This window comes from Haliotis asinina, chromosome 2, assembly GCF_037392515.1.
Source record: "Haliotis asinina isolate JCU_RB_2024 chromosome 2, JCU_Hal_asi_v2, whole genome shotgun sequence".
Classification (NCBI taxonomy): Eukaryota; Metazoa; Mollusca; class Gastropoda; order Lepetellida; family Haliotidae; genus Haliotis; species Haliotis asinina.
Window position 1 is genome coordinate 20,273,918 of NC_090281.1, and position 18,225 is coordinate 20,292,142.

The 18,225-nt window shown below is 39.8% G+C and overlaps 1 protein-coding gene across 1 annotated transcript; it reads left to right on the plus strand.

The window, feature by feature from the left end:
- The first annotated feature begins 111 nt into the window (after positions 1–111).
- LOC137272333 (uncharacterized) lies at positions 112–18,225 on the plus strand. The gene is made up of 5 exons (XM_067804700.1): positions 112–542; positions 10,880–10,985; positions 11,725–11,906; positions 16,195–16,308; positions 17,480–18,225. The coding sequence occupies exons 2-5, from the start codon at positions 10,910–10,912 to the stop codon at positions 17,528–17,530; spliced, it is 423 nt and encodes a 140-aa protein (XP_067660801.1). The 5' UTR covers positions 112–542; positions 10,880–10,909; the 3' UTR covers positions 17,531–18,225.

Sequence of the window (18,225 nt, forward strand, 5' to 3'; positions counted from 1 at the left end):
CTGAATGTATCTATGCTCCTACGATCCACTTAATGTTGAGCCAAGGACCTCATGCAATATTTTAAAAAGAAATAATAATAAACCCATAATTTTTCCTTTGGAGACTCCCGCAAGTCTATACTGAATGCTGAGCCCATGGTTGTGTAGTTATTCTGTCCTTCAACGAGGCAACCCTAGATAAGCGGACAGTACAGGGACACCAGTCTGATATTCACTACGTTTTTGTTGAGATATTACCATTTAAACTATTAATGTTTATCTTGGAAACTTGTCTACTTGAATGTGTGTGTGTATTGAGGGGCGACAAGAAAGGAACTCAATCAGATTCGCGTTCACTATTACTTTTAGTTCATAGTGTCGCTCAAGCTCCTCACAGGGTCACATCACCTCACTGGATCGGGCCGCGACCAACAACTCAGACTAGGTTCATATGGCACTGGGACGAGCTAGTACTTGACGTTACCGGGTGAAACACGAAGGCGACGCGTGGGGCTGAGGACAACTATTTTATATATACACTCAGAGAATTCGTTTTCCTGCTCGTAAGTGTCTTTTCCCTCTCACTCGTTCGTATTTTAGCAAGTAAATGTAAAACCTAATGAGTGCTAGATTCTAAATGAATGAATTCTGTGTCCACCCGTGTTCACCCCATATCTATCTCAGCTCAACCCAGCGCGTCCGTGTTCCTACAGTGACACGTGACTTATCCACAACACAGTACTGTATTTTCGTTAGTCACGGTGACTTTGTGCAATGTTTTGTTACTACACACGAGCGTCCGTGCCGGGTCGTTGTTTACAAAGCACTGAATGTAAAAGTAGTGCACTCTGTTTTACATACCGCATTTCCACTGAAGGGGTCATTGTTGACACGGTATACAGAAAAGTGCCCTATCCAAAACTGGAAAACTTGGAAGATTCAATTCTGCAGTGTGTCGCTTTCTTAATTGTCATACACTTGTATTAGATCGATTTGATTGCGGCCTATGAGAAACGACCATATATAATGAATATTTCGCGGAGCACAATACCATTTGCAACCAACTGAAAGGAAACAACGGCGTGTTGTTTCGGTTTTGGGTTATGAAATATGGACTCGCCGTCCGTGTAAGGTGCCGGGTACGTTTCTGTGTTTTGACCTTGTTTAAGGTACTTTACTGTATACAGAAACGTACCTGAGGTATATATCTGTAGCACCTGTGCTGACAAGGACCCCCTTTAACCGTATGATGATTTGTATATTTTTTTCTGTACAAATCTGGTAGCCCCCCCCCCCCCCCCCCCTTCAATACTTGGGACATTGGGACAAAACAAATGCCCCCCCCCCCCCACCTTCTCTATGTACAAAACACATGACATGACCACCCCCACCCCCCCCCCACCCCCAGCGAATCAAGGGTGAAGTCAACAGCTTTTGTCCTCATCGCGCCCCCTGGTGATAAATTATGAACGGTCCATAAACTAAGAAAGTATATTGAAAGGTTCAGAAATAGTTTGACCAGTAACAAATCGTTGTCGGATGGGCAAAAATCAACACATTCCAACATAAGGTACTGGACAGTCCAAGGACTGTGGTGCTGAATACATCGAAGGAGGTCTTCTAGGGTTGTGTGTCATGAAACGTATTTTATACATAACTTAACTATGTTTTCTCATGTTTTGCCAAGTAGCAGGTTTAAAGTCAGTGTAGGAGTAAGTATTGCTCGACTTTTCAAAAGCAGATTCAGCTACAGAATCAGCCTTAGAATTTCTCTCAATACCAACATGCGTTTTATATCTAACAAAACCGGATGACAATGTCACCCACAGATGAAAATAAATGATATTTCAAAATTTTAGCTGCAAAGGGGTGATCAGTTGTACGATTGTTAATTGCCCTCAAGCAGGACAAACTATCTGAAAATACTGTGAATCCGTTTCTCTTAGACCGTTTAATAAGAACTAATCAAGATAGAGTAGCTTCACAAGTGATGTCATTTTTGTAATTACTTATTTAACAGATATATTGATGTTTAATTTCCAGGAAAGCTTGTTCATGTGATAAGAGGATTGTATTAGCGTTTTTTTTTTCAATTTGGATAATTCCAATTTTACATCAGGTTCTATTAATTACCCGCGTGTCTCGTCAGGTTGTATAAAATCGACAATAGCAAGATACATTTATATTAATGTGTTGTAGAATACGAACACCAAGTGGAGGAACTGAGTTAAGTTTCCTGATAAAGAGGATTACAAACAAGAAATATGTTCAGAAACAAATCATAGAATTGTATTTTGTAGACATTAATGAATGTTTGATTATAAAAATACTACTACGTCACGAAGTTTAAAATCGGTAATTGCAGACATATCTATATTCATTTTGCTTCTGAAAAATGTTGCTGAGCACGGAATCCATGTTCAGCAGTTGAGTCGGGTTTCATCATACATATAATTCTTACAGAGGATTAAACGCAGCATTCGACGAAGAAGCGCGTGGAGTGAAATGAAGTTAACAACACCCGTTTTAACTCTTTGATCTGAAGACAATTATCATTAGCTTCAACACAGAGGATTTAAACAGGGGAAGTTCTAAATGAGCCCAGACACAACCTGAGAGAACTTGATGATGAATGGTGCCAAGCTTTTGAATAGGGGATTCACGGGCTGACCCATGTGTAAAACAGTCAGCATCCAGGTTTGAGCTAATTTATGTTCTGTAAAGATGGAGTAGAGTTTGTTAGTCTCCACCGCATTTAGTATTTGAAACCACTTTTAGTATATCCAGAGTTTTAAAGCATTTAACTTATCATATCTTTAATTTGAGTAGTAGAAGACAATATATTGTCAAAGATTATTCCTCAAAAAGTTTTCTTTGGCCACTGTGTAAGCGTTTTATCTAAATTATGATTGTGAGTCTTGATGTATGAATTTCTTACGAAAATGACATGTTTTGACTTTTGAAAATTTACATCCTGCAATTGTCTCTCAATAGTGTTCATCCTGGTACTGCGACCTGAAGTATCAAAGTCGTAAAGCAACCAAGACCCATCTATATTTATAGTTATCTTAGCGCTAGAAAAAATACCTGATGAAATGCTTACGTTCGGACTCCCATTTCCTGATTAAGGAGAAAGTACAGGACAACTACAAAGAAAATTGTTACTTTTAAAAAAATTGTATAAAGAGCATAAACGCTGGTACAGCTTTGAACCCCAGCAGAAAACATTCACCTAAACTCAACATGGTCGCGATAAACACGCAGCTCTCCAAACCAGTGTACGCAAACTTAGTCTCAGTGTATTTCGTTACGCTCCACCACTGAGTCTAACAAAACCTAGTAGAAGGTCGCGTCAGGTAACGTTTGAGCGACCAATGATAGTCCAATCAAACGCGAGACGGTTAAATAGATTTAACCAGTAAAACAACGACTACTATTAAGGGATCGGAGGGACTTTCAAAATATTCAGGTCACTGGCACAGATCTCTCCACAAACAAAAATCCGCATATAACACCGTTATTTGACCTGCAGTATATACGCTTTGGGCTTTCTGTTGACATGGTTACAATTAGCTAATACTTCCGCAAGATAACATATTTGAATATTGCCAAAAACACTATTTTCAGCGACAGTTTTCTCACCGTTGTCAAGGTTGTACGTACGCCGTGTGCATCACCCGGAAGCGAGTGTACGCTAAGCAGCATTCGGAATCGTTCGGATACGAACCTTTTCAAGATAAAAAGTTGAAAAGGTATGTGCGAATGTGCACTTTCGCGATTTGGTAAGCTGTGTTCTGATTGGTCAATCTCAAAGGTTACCTGACGCGACCTCCCATAAGGTTTTGTTAGACTCAGTAGTGGAGTGTAACGAAAAGCACTGAGGATGAGTTTACTTAGACTGCTGTCCAAACGCTTCATGCATATCATGCAATTTTCAAGACGCGAAGAATGTAATTGTTGACCAACGGACCAACAGCACGTGCATGCTTGTGGCATTAATACCAATGTTGGATAAAGCAAGCAGGCAGTAACCCCTTAAAAACCCCGCCACAAATATGCCAAGACTCACATATGCGCAATGGACACGGTAATCCGCATGTTCAATATGGGGACTTCACAACGCCAGATGGCAAGAACTTTCAAGACTCTCTTGGACTTGTGGATCAGGATTCCTCGTCAACTCGTTGATGCCGTTACCGATGACGTGTCCCATGTCTCACTGAGTGGGTTTTCATGCACTTTTCAGATGAATTCTGATTTGTGTAAATTTTCATTCTTTACCCCATGACTCTTTCTTAATGAAAGACCAACAATCAATTTTCAAAATATTAGAGAGTGATTTCTAAGTTGTAAATGAAATGAATACATATGGGGTGAAGGAGGGCATCATAAATAGGCTTTAAACATTTTGCCGAATCACACGGTTGTCTCCCATTTGTTACACATACCAGTTGTTGCACTCTCCGATATTGCCAGTTGTTACACAGTCAGGATTAATTACTTCTGTACCAACAACAAAAATGGACTAGTCCAAACTGCTCATTGATTTGTAATAAAACACCTTAACTGTCAAATGTATCGAGGGGATTCAGAGCAAGCAGTTTTGATGTTTTTTACTCAAGAAATGTTTGTTTTTATAGTTAACATTTATATATTTACATTCAGTTTTTATCTGGAGATGACGTTCTCAAGACAGTTGAGTTAACTCAGTCATACTGAGAAAATACTTCATTTACGATAGATGGCAGGTGATGACCCTTGCACATCAACCATGGGTGGTATACAAGGAGTATGTTACATCGCAGCGAGGCAAATCTCAAGGGCTTTTTGAAGGATTCCTGAAAGTCCACAATGCGACAGACATGTCAGCACTGGCGATGCATTGTTAAGAACGACAAGGGCAGATACCATTTACGTGGACGGTACTTTTACATCGTGTCCTGTGCTGTAGGATCTCAGACTTAGCCAAGCTGTCTCAGATCGACTTCGGTGTAGCTCTTCCTGCCAGAGAGCGAGTGTACAGGAAGTTGAAGAACTGAATCCTGATACTGAAGGGACAGCTTCACCAGGGTACCAGGAACCCATTTGAATTCCTTGATGTCATCGGACATTTGATTAAAATCTATATGGGTTGTTGAATCAGTTTGCAAACAAATGCATATAAAATACAATAAAATGATGTGTAGTGCTACTCAATTGTGTTACAGTCTCTTTCTGTGTCTGTTATGAATACTGACTATCCCATTCTTCACTAATAGGTAACAGGTGTGTGCAGTGGTCTGTGACCTTACGTGCCCCGGGGTGTGTAACAACTGGTATGTGTAACAACTGGTATGTGTAACAACTGGTATGTGTAACAACTGGTATGTGTAACAACTGGGAAGATCCAATCAAATCTGTGTGATCAGCCTGCCGAGGTCAACAACCTAACCACAAGGCTACCCAACCGTCCCTTGATACCGTGGTCAAATGCATTAACTTTGAAAACCACTAAAATGAGACAGAAATACAATCGTCAAAATTGTTGCAGTTTGGTTATGCTTTTTTCTAAATATACGTCAACACGATATTTTAGGATTTGATAGAATTCTGGGAGATAATCCTTTCATCAATGTAAGCAATGATGTTAATTTTGTGTGAATGGGTGTGTGTTTTACAAGGCTTTCTGATAAGTTAAATATTGTTTGTTTAGGACTGGGCGTGTACATTGTTGTTCATCTTGAATATTTTCATGGAAGTGTCAAAACAGAGACGACAGTTAATTTTTTAGATACTTCTTCAAATTTAGTGGATAACCTGTTTTGTGTAAGTCAGCTGAAACGTTTCGCGACAGAAAGTAATATACCCGTTGACAAAGGTAGACAAATGAGTGACTAATAATTTGCTGTTTATTTGGTATCAGTAGGAATGTGTTTTACAAGGTTTTCTGATAAGGTGAACATTGTGTTTGCTGGGCCTATACATTGTGATTGAGTTTGAAAACTTACATATTTCAGGCTAATATGACAGGGGGTTCTTTAATAAGAACGTGGAACATGTCTTATAATCATATTTTCGAGACAGTTTTATTATTAATATATTTCCATCACGTCTGTTGCGTTGATAACAGCCATGTAGGTGGTCAAGCGGTCAAGTCGTGGATCAGTGTTCTACGAGTGCGCAATGAAGCGGACATAAAATCAGACGCATTTTTTCCCCCAATCTAAATTGTGTCTAATTTTATTGATTCTTCTGACAAATTCGAGAATTTGAAGTATTCACAGTAGAATTGTATACATATGTTCTCATTTCTTACCTACCTTGGCAGATTGTTTCTCTGACGCTTTGTTGAGAAACAGTATAACATTGTTTAACAAAATATGAAATTATGAGATTTCTACCTTCAGATTCTACAATAATAATCAGAAATATATATAACCCTTGAAGTTTGAATTTTATCCAAATACCACTTGTTATTTGACTAACGATGCTAAATATTACATTATTATAAATTTTGTATTATACACACATGCTTATTAACTAAAGTTCCGTGAAGGTTCGGGGTAGAATAGGCCTTCAGCAACCTATGCTTGTCACAAGAGGTGACTATGCTTGTCGTAAGAGGCGAATAACGGGATCGGGTAGTCAAACTCGCTGACTTGGCTGACACATGTCATCGATTCCCAGTTGCGCAGATCGATGCTCATGTTGTTGATCACTGGATTGTCTGGTCCAGACTCGATTAATTACAGACCGCTGCCATACAGCTGGAATGTGTTGGATTTATATGGGAAAGTAACCTTCTGTGGCAAGCGTGGGTTACTGAAGACCTATTCTACTCCGGGTTTTCCCGGTCCCGGTATAATGAAGGCCTGCTATCGGGACACAGTACTTTGGTGTATTTTCCAAAGTTGAATTCTGAACGTGTTATCACTAGCGGTATTGTAGGCACGAGAAACCATTTGGTGACTGTAGTTCATCTGCATTCAGATTTTCAAAATGTCAGTCGTATGTGATATTCTGGAGAGAATGAACCAGTGATATTAATGTCATACTTTATTGCGTGTCAGTGAGTTCATTGACTTAAATTGTGAAGAATGATCACTGAGCATGTACGTCGCAACATTTAAGCAAAAAGCATAAATTGTGGGAAGATATTTCAGTTTGTTCAGTTCTATCTACATTGATAGTTCTAACAACTATTGGCTCTTTGGCCATTCTAGAGAGAATGAGTAAATTCAGCCCACGCTTCTACGTCATTGGTCAAAGAGCTCATTTACATAATTATGCTGCAATCTGTAAGGTAAAGGTAATCATGAACTGTTTAAGTTGTGATATTTCACTGACTGGAGTGGAAACTGAAGGAATTTTATTTCACGTTTTGTCAAATATACACATGGCACATGAAGAATCCGAGAACGAACCACATTTGTATGTTGTAGTTTCCTTAATTTACAAAACAACAAAAATTACTTAACTTGGTGACTGTGTTTGCTGGGTACTTGGCTCATGGTCAGATGTGCTTTCTTTAGGTAATCTTTAACTGTAAAAGATATGACTCAGATCAACTCTTAACAGTAAACATCTTGTTTCGGGATTGTGTGTTTACGACTTGATGTTCAGTGGCCGTCGTGGTGTAGCTGGGGTAAACAGTTGTATGCATACAGGTGGACGTTAAACGTGTTTTTGTTTTCTTCATTTAGATTTAGAATGCTATATACATCTGACGTGGTCAGTAAGACGGTGTCTCTGGATGCATCTACTTTTATCAAATATCGAATTAACACATTTAATATACACGGATGGGCCACAAAGAAGAAAGTGATGTTAGCGATATCAGAATTTGACCGAATATTTCGACATTGGACATCATTTTTGTCACTGATGTATCCGATTTGGAAATTTTCTCCACATGGCTGCCATAAAACTCCTAGAAACCCTTACTGAGGCCTTGATCCAACAACTTCTGACAGAGTCGTAAACGCTCTTTGAAATCCTGAGAACTGAACTAGGTGTGCATGGACCAGCTCTAAATTGGACCAAGTCGTATCTGACAGACAGAATTCAGCAACTTTCAGTAAATGGAGTATTTTCATCACCTATACATCTACATTGTGGCGTACCCCAAGGAGTCGCCCTTGGACCGACACTGTTTACCCCGTATACCATATGAATGCAGATGATGCACAGGTCTTGAATTCTTCAAACCGATCCCCTTTGTTGTCCATGAATCAGCCGAACAAACCTCTGCTTGTTGTCAAGATATCAAGACATGGATGAATCAGAACAGACTTCGCCTCAACGATGAGAAGTATGAGTTTGTGCTCATATGTACCCTGCTAGTAGAATCAGATTGAATAAATGTGGGCTTGGTACAATCTAAATTGGAGAAGCGTCCGTTTCAAGGACCTTGGCATAGCTGTAGACTCTAACCTTGACTTGAACAAACACGTTGGGCAGTTGTCTCGGTCCTGTCTCATGCAGATAAGAAATATTGAGTAAATCAGAAGATGCCATAATATGCCAAAATATTGACCCTTTCACTGATAATCTCAAGGATGGATTACAACAACAGCCTCCTCGCCGGTTCTCCAGAAAAATGCCATCATCCGATTCCATCAATCCAGAGCGAACTAACCATACTTGTTTACACTCCTCGCCCCGATCTTCAGAGACCTTCATTGACTTCCTGTTCAACAGGGAATCAATTTTCAAGTCCCCAGCCTAGCTAGTGATGCTTCATCCTATCTCTGTGACACCACAGTTCTTAACAAATTCTCCCTCAAGAACTATGTACAGATCTAAACTGTTGTTTCCGGACATCGTTTGACACTCACTTGTCTGAGTACGCGTTTGCCTGGACACACCTTTTCTTTCTTTGCGCTTTGAGCAAGGTATTTATCCTGGGGTGGCATTAAAGAAGTAGTCTATGATTATTATTGAGCAGAGCAGATGATTTAGCTGCAAAATCAGCCTTAGAATTCCCCCAGTGCCAGCATACCTTGGTATCCAACAACAAGATAATATTAAATGATATTTCAAAATTTGACCTACAAAGGGATGATCAGTTTTACGATTAGTAATTGCCCGCAAGCAGAACAAAATATATGAAATTATTGCGGATCTGCTTTGCTTAGAGCGTTTTAAAAAAGCTGTAGAGCTAATAGTTCAGCCCTTTCCTCTGCAGTAACAATGAAACTGCCAGTTGTTAATCGATGTGATAGGATATCATCATGAGTAGCAGCTGCCGCTCATACTTTGTCTCCATTCTTTGATCAATAGATGTATGAACTTTCATGGGGGACATATTGATGTTTAATGTCCTGGAAAGCTTGCTGATGCGATAAGAGGTTTGTATCAGCTTTTTCAAAATTGTTTTTAGACTAGTTCCAAATAGTTTCCATGGAAATCAATGATATGAAATATCTAAACACCTAAAATCTGTAACATCTGTAAAAGGCACCACTTTAAGATCTACCTGATAAATCTGCCAAGTTCTGCTGAAAGATACTGAATGGTTTTCAAGTTGTGCTCTGGAAACGAAGGTCACCCGCGACTAAGTCCGAATCATTTCCATGGAAACCAGGAAAAATGCAAATGATAAAAGTCTCCAAATAGCAAAATGCACCACTGTAGACTCTGTTTCATATATCAGCCAAGTTTTGTTGAAAGATATTTCAAAGTTTTCGAGTTGTGCTCCGGAAATAAAGTCCTCCCCTCCCTTTTGGGACTTAGTCCGAATCGTTTCCATGGAAACTCATGGAAACAAAAATCTGCAAATAGCAAAATGCACCAAAATGTCCCTTTTAAGAAAGGTTTGATATATCTACCATGAATACATGCAGCGTTTTATGAATAACAAAAACATGTAGCCATTACTGCAACGTGTGCTTCCGTTCTTGTGATGTACAATAGTCATTGTAGCCATCGCTAGATTTTGCTTAGGAGAAAAACAGATTTAGAGTTATCTTTTTCCTCGATTTCATTTGCAAAACATCGGTAATTTCCGTACCTTATACGTAAGTCAGTGTTTTTTGAGATAGAGAACTAAATTACTACCACGAAGCACCGAATGAGTTGCTACTGGCAGCGGGGTACATTGAAGTGTACCTCGATTGTAAGCGGGGTGCATTGAAAGTAATAGAGGAGCGCTCAGCCAATCAGACAACGACATATATGTGTGAAGTAAAATATAAGTACTCTTGGTACTGACTGAGCATTCACGTGATTAAGTGGCAAGAATTAGCTCTGAAACGTATTGTAAAGAATAAATAGAGCTTTTTGTCCATGAAACATGTCATATATTCATGTTCGTTCAGTTTCTAAATGCCTTTCAAAATCCTCCAGATACATTTGTGTATCATTGATACGGCACTGTCGCGTATCACATTGTAGAGACAGCTTCGTGACACACTACACGGACGCATGTGCTGCCCTTCGGGCTGTGGAAACATAAACAAACATCGAGGGTACATCAGCCAATACCTCCCTCGTGACCAGTGAACAACTTATAATATTCTTTTAAGATTCAATATATGAGACTCAGCATTCATGTGATGAAGGAGCAAGGCTGTTATCTATAAAACGTGTCATGTAGTACTGCATATTCAACCAAGTGTCACAGTGACCTTGTGCAATGGTTTAGATTGTTGACTACTCACGAGTGATCGTGCCAGGTCGATGTTTACACAGCAATCAATGTACACAAAAGTCGTCCTCTGCTTTATACACCGTATTTCCTCTGTTAGACTCCAGTATACACCGGACTCTACAACAACAGGCGAAGTCCACCACTGTACCGTAGCGTGGATGGACCCAACGGGCTGGTGGGATGTGGTGCAGTCCCCCATCATAAATTTTCCCCCTTCATGTTTTAGTTTATCTACCCCCCGAAATAAATGCTATCACACTTTCCCTGCAGGTAGAGCAGCTTTCACAGGGACCGTTCAGGATGGCGGACATGGTCGGAGAATGGACACTAGTACCGGAGTTGACCACTGGTCATGATGAATTTGCTAAAGCAATGGGTAGGTACTGTATATTCTCTTCAACTGTTCGTGACCCCTTTTCACAACGTTATCAGAACACGTTGAACAAAGTCACCCAAACATTCATACCCCGCTGTCCACATGGGTGCAATGAACAAAGTGGCGTAAAACAAAACTCGCTCACTTCTCTTTAACTGTGGTGTTTTTGACTGTTTCAAATACATTCAAATGTGTCTTGGGCTTTGGATATATGATTTGAAAGAGGTCTGAGGGTGATATCCCATGACTGCCGCATGTGACAAAACAACGAGTGAGTTCACTCTTACGCCCTTGTATAAATATTTCAGTCACCTCCTTGTTGAGTCTATGAGTCACCTATGACATCGTTGCACTGCAAATCTAATGCCAGTGATGTGTTCGGAGATGTACAGTTTTCATTGAAAACTAATGAAGAGTGATTTTGGATGATAAATAGAAGCTCACCCTCGTGTCTATTGATATCAATTATATCAACACTTGTTGGTAAAGGCAAGCCTCGGATATTTGTTACTTTATCAACTCGTATTGATATATTTGATACCAGTAGACCCTTGTGTGAGATTCTCTATATATCACACTGTTGAACTGCATTTCTTCAGCAGAATTATGTTTAAAATGCGACAGGAAAACATTTGCCAAAATTGTTGCACTTTGGTGTCGTTAAAGTCTTGACTTTGTTCCAAAAGGACGTCAACGCGACTTTTTAGGATATTCTAGAATTTTGGAAAGTTTGTTCTAGGTATGTCAGATGCAGAACGCGAGGCAACTCGCAACCTCGTGTACACCTTTCATCTGTCACGTGACGGCGAGGAATGGTACATGAAGGTGGTCACGGAAACTGGCGTTGTATTTGTTGACACCAAGTTCATGATGGACGTGCCCTTCTCCTATCTCAGTCTCGACAAGACTACCAAACTGACAGTGAGTTATACGTTAATGCATCTTGTTATATCAAGCAGGAAGTTAGTAGAGTTATGTCCCTTAGGTTGTCGCTACATATGGAGGTATTTCCGTTTCGTCCTTACGATTTTGTGTCAGGACCACGCGATACATCGTCTCTACATGATCAGAATTAAAGGAATGTAAGAATCTTTTAACTTTAATAAGACTTCGAACGTTTTCATGTGACAGCTGTAGTGAGTGGGTTTGGTTTTACGCCTCACTCAGCAATATGGCGACCAGTGGTAAAGATCATGATGATCGTTCTAAATAATGGGGATACGGTGACATGGCTGACCACCCGATCCCGTTAGTCGCCTCAAGATTACCACATGGGTTACTGGAGGCCGATCTAACACCCATCTTCGCGAGTTATGATGACGTAGGAGTTTTATTTTGAGTACGGTTGATTGACAACAGTCTAGTCTGACGGATCTTACTGTTTCCGAGGGCAGTATATGTAACGTGTTGTGTTACTATTTCGGAAACTACTTCTTATATATCTACAACTAGACGCTCGATATTCTCATCACCTCTGGTTTAGTCTTCCAGTGGAACATAAACTTGTGAACCGTTAAACGGTAACCCAAACAAACCGGCATGAAATCATGCATTTTGTCCTGGCCTGTTATTTCCTACAGAACAAAGGTGTTTGCGTATGACCTCAACATTGCAATAAAGCTCTCATCATTTTTCATCTCTTTCTAATACCTCACGAGTGTTCATGTCTAAGTTATTGTAATGTAGATATGAAATAATTTCATAGCACAGTCGATATAAATGCAGTTATGTCCCACTGTTGAATGATACTCAGTAAAGTATTATTATAATTAACATATCTACTTCATAAATTGAATATATTATATTAATTGAAATGATATTAATTGAATTGCATGCATGCGTGCGCGCGCGCGCGTGTGTACTGGACAAAAATAGTTAGGGATATATGTAAATTTGGAAATTATGAATAGTTATCATAATTGTTATCATAATGACACACTGATACATACATACATGCTCAATCGTCAACTAGTTGCCGTCACTGGAAGTGGCAATTCGCTGTCCAGTGTTGTGTCCCTTGAACATTATCTTCAAAGTTTACATTGCTTTCAGTATAAATGAGCCATTGCGAAAAAAACTTTTTATCGAACGAGTGTTTCATTAATTACTTTCAGTTTAATATGATGCGAGAGAAACGAAATTTACAGGCACGGGTTGTCGACTATTATTTGTCCTAATAGAATATTATCAGTACATTTACAAATATTTCGTCTGTGTAACACAATAACAGTGTGGTATGATTAACCGGAACTCATGTGTAAGAACGATTTTAACGATATAATTTGGGCACTGACCTTCTATATGATCCGTGACCAGGAAAGGTAGTTTTGCAGAATCATAACTTTGACATTTGTTGATAAAGACCACCCTTTCATTCTAAACATATTATGTTGATAAGTTACTATTGTTCGGAAGTATGTAGGTAATACTGTATTGTGTCCGACACAACGACATCTACAGACACCGACAAACACCAACCTCCTCGCAAAATGGACGTAACAGGGTTTCTGTCAAAATAACATTCCAGCTTTTTTGAATGGGATAAAATATTAGCATCAGCATGATACACATATGTATAAACTAGTCAATAAATGTTTCCAAAATACTTGAGATTTTGAATGTTTAGATTAAGTTTAATTTCATACTGCGCGTATGCAAATGTATAGTTATGAATTTAAGAACATTCTGAATTCCATCATCATTTTGAATTTACACATGTACCTTATATGAAATTCTTTGGCTCATGCTGATAAATTTAAATATACCGAAAATTCAAGTGAATTTTTAACAGTTTTCTTAACATTAGATCCCGATTTGAAATGTGAATTGTGGCATATAAATCATTTTGGTCTGTTAAAGTACCTGAAAGTTATCCTTGGTGGCATAGTAGCAAGGACATAGTATTTAATTAGCGTAACGAACTTTCCATGATGTTGCTCTTTGGTGACATGTCTGACTGTGATATGATCCTATTTCCTATATTACCGTTTCTATCAGAAAACATGAATTGTCAAGAACAGCCCTCTTTGAACGCAAAAAGACCCCACACCTTCGGTTCTCTTTCTTAAAGCATCGATATGGGCTTTTTATTGCCACATACATGGAAATTAAAAACTGCAAAACCTATGTCTGAATAAACACGCCCCAAACTAGACAGCTAAAAATCTGAGTGCTTATCTATTGCAGGACTGGATAGATACAAAGTATCGTAGTTGCACTTGGTGCCGCCACATGCCATAACCTTGGTGGACAGACCAAAACAGGTTGCACCAGCTGATCAGTATTACATTATATATATAATAGTCTGAGTCTGATAAGATCACTGCATATTATATTTCAACATACGATTTCCTGACATGAAAAGCAATAGCCATTCAATATCATTGTCCGCGTAGTCAGTGGTAGTCTTCATTATGTTTTTCAGCTGTAGTCTGTGTTCGTCTATATGTATATATATGGCTTAGGTGCTTAGGTCGAGTCTTGCACTTGATTTTGGACTTGTGAAATATATTTTTATTGACTCCTTACAACAAACGATGTGATAAAACAAACGAAAACAACAACAAAAACATTGCAAACAAAGAAGAACAGTAACAACAACAAAACAGTAACCAAACAAAAGAAAAATCCACAAGAAACAAAAACAATTCAATTTGCTAGCACAATATGCTGTAGGTATAGTTTAATAAAAGTTGAGCTGTTCAGAAACCTTCGATGTCTGGTTGTTGGTCAGTCAATGGTCTGCAAGGGAAGACTGTATTGAAATATGGTAGCGAGTAGGATGACTCCAAACCCAACATTGTTGCAAATTTGGATTAACGACGACAGTACAGTGGAGATATCTCAAGGGATGTGTTTTAAACATGCATTGTATAATTTCGGCGTATTATACTACCGACAGAAAATAAGGGAACCAAGAAATTGAATGTAGATGACTTTGACTGTGACAGGGTACGTTATCGTGGCGTATCTCCCAAACACAACATCCAATGACAATGGAATTTCGCATAATGCATGCCCAGCACGTGCTACACGTGCATACAGAAGTTAACTCCTGTAAATGTACTGGAGAAGTCGCAATCACTAATGCAATAGAGATTGACACTTACTGACAGAAAATGCCTCCGAGGCAGTATCTGCGGTGAAGCAATAAAATGGAGAATGGTGGGGATGATTGAAAGGGGGGGGGGGGGGGGGGGGGGGCGGCGGCATCATTATGTGAAGTTGCCCGGCAGATGGGTAAATCAAAAAGTGTAATTTCACGCCTGTGGGATAGGTACCGTCAAACGGGTAGGGTTGCAACGAGACCTGGGCGTGGTAGACCAAAATCAACGACACCACGACACTCAAGCTCGTTTGAAAGCAAGACAGCCTTTTAAGGGTGTCACCCTTTCAGCTCACCATAAGCGCCAAAGATTGGCATGGGCTAGGCAGCATCAGGGACGGGCTATGCTCCACTGGCGTTACACCATGTTCTCTGATGAGTCAAGGTTTTGCCTACGATTCACAGATGGCAGAAAACGTTGGCGTCGGAGCGGGGAGCGATATGCCAGAGCAGCAATTCTTGACCATGATCGATATGGAGGTGGTAGTGTCATGGTTTGGGGTGGGATTACACACGACAGACGATCAGATTTGGTCATCATTAACGGAGCCATGACTGGTCAGCGATACGTTGACCAAATATTGCATCCTGTTGTGGCTCCATTGGCTAGAGCAATCGGCCGAAATTTTGTATTCCAAGATGATAATGCCAGACCACATCTGGCCCGAATTGTCTCCGCTTATCTCCGACAAGAAGGTATCCAGACATCTCTGGGACGTTCTTGGTCGAAGGGTGTACGCCAGGGACCCAGGACCCGCCAACCTGGCCCAGCTTGGTGCAGCTCTCCAAGAGGAATGGCGGGAATACCTCGGGCAACCATCCGGAAATTGATTAACAGCATGCCATCAAGGTGCCGTAAATGTGTTGCCCAACATGGTGGACACACCAGATATTGAACTTGACGCCTAAAATTGATTTAGTGGATATTTAAAGCAGTTTCAAATTCGCTATTATTTCATTAGTTCCCTTATTTCTTGTCGGTAGTATATATTTCTATTGAACTATAAAGCACATTTACTTGTAGAGTTGAACTTCCAACAGTATATTCGTCAATAATGCGCGACCTGTGTATCTGCTTTATGTACATTCAAACTGGTGTTTCAGAGCCTTATTACTCTGCGAAACGAACACTTCATCGAGAAGATGACTTCAGAGAAGAACGGTGTCGGCATGCAGTGGGACGTGGACACCTACAGAGATGGAGACTTTGTTATTACCGTGAGTCAGCTCGGCCGAGCATCCTTCGTTACTACCCTTCATTCCTCCCTCTCATATAGATGTGTACGTCATGGCTGGTTGAAGTCACTATTATACACTTGTCTATTACGACACTACTTGGTTTGCTGCAAGACCATTCGTAACTACTCGCCTCTTTCCGTGACCTACAAGAGGACTCGTACCTATATACTACGCCATTATAGTGAAAGTCAAATAATATGGAAGACAACTAATTGTTTAGTGTATGTCACAACGTTTCTGGGTTATTCCATTCTCCTTGTCAATTCACCTGACAAAGGAGCAAGGGATACCCCAGAAACGTTGTGACATACACTAAACAAGAAGTTGTCAGCCATATTGTTTGACGTTTGCTTCAATACGAACTTATAAATACCTCCCAAGAATCCCTACGTCATTATTGCCAAATCGTGACAAATTAAATCGCTTGTAATTAAGAAAACGATTGACGGCAACTTTGAAACATCGCTTAACTATGCAAAACACAATTTGATCACAAAATCTGAGGTAAAGGATCATCAACTTTAACACGGAAACAGCGTTATGAATGGAATGATCGCAATGCACTTTTTCCCACGGATCGTGTTGCAACATACTATTGCGATAGTGACAGTCTGTTGCAACATACTATTGCGATAGTGACAGTCTATTGCAACATACTATTGCGATAGTGATAGTCTATTGCAACATACTATTGCGATATTGATAGTCTATTGCAACATACTATTGCGATAGTGACAGTCTATTGCAACATACTATTGCGATAGTGATAGTCTATTGCAACATACTATTGCGATAGTGATAGTCTATTGCAACATACTATTGCGATAGTGATAGTCTATTGCAACATACTATTGCGATAGTGATAGTCTATTGCAACATACTATTGCGAAAGTGACAGTCTATTGCAACATACTATTGCGATGGTGACAGTCTATTGCAACATACTATTGCGAAAGTGACAGTCTATTGCAACATACTATTGCGAAAGTGATAGTCTATTGCAACATACTATTGCGATAGTGATAGTCTATTGCAACATACTATTGCGATAGTGACAGTCTATTGCAACATACTGTTCCGATGGTGATAGTCTATTGCAGCAAAATATTCCTGGTTACCTTTTCATTGTTGCTGGTGTTTCTGTTCACAGGCTCAGACCAAAGATGGTGCAACGGAGATACAGAAATTGAAGAAAGTCTAAACTAAGTTCATTCTTATTCTAAAGTGACTTACGACCTCTTCACATGCGTGACGCATTTCAGTGTTGTATATTTGTGGTGAAGAAGACACATCATATGCCATTTCTTGTGTAGCTGACGAAAGGTGGAAGAGCCTTGAGCGTTACAGTCAGTCCTACAGACACAAGTGCTTTGCCAGATGGTTTGCTGTGATATGAGTCCTAACACTGTTGCCATGGTTTTCACTACCATTACTACCACTGCTGCAGCAGCTGCCGCTGTTATTACTGATACTGACATCCTACTACAAATAAGCAAAAAGGGATACACTAGGGCAGCTGCTGCAGCTGCTACTACTACTACTACTACTGCTGCTGCTGCTACTACTACTACAACAACAACAACTACTACTACTAGTACTACTGCCGTCACAAATTCATCTACCGGACTACTGCTGTATGTAGCAAAAAGCATATTCCCTCTCTACTACTAAAGCGCTGCTGTTACTACTGCTGCTGCCACTACTACTAATGGTCCTACGACTACTACTACCAATGCTTCTGCTGCTACTACTACTACTCAAGCTGCCGCTGCTGCTACTGCTACTGCAACAGCTGCCAATGAGCAATCGTGCAGATGTCTACAAATTCAGATGTTACTTTCTTACTGTATATTGTATATCAGATATTGAGTGGAAATTCATTAAACTGTGCTTGAA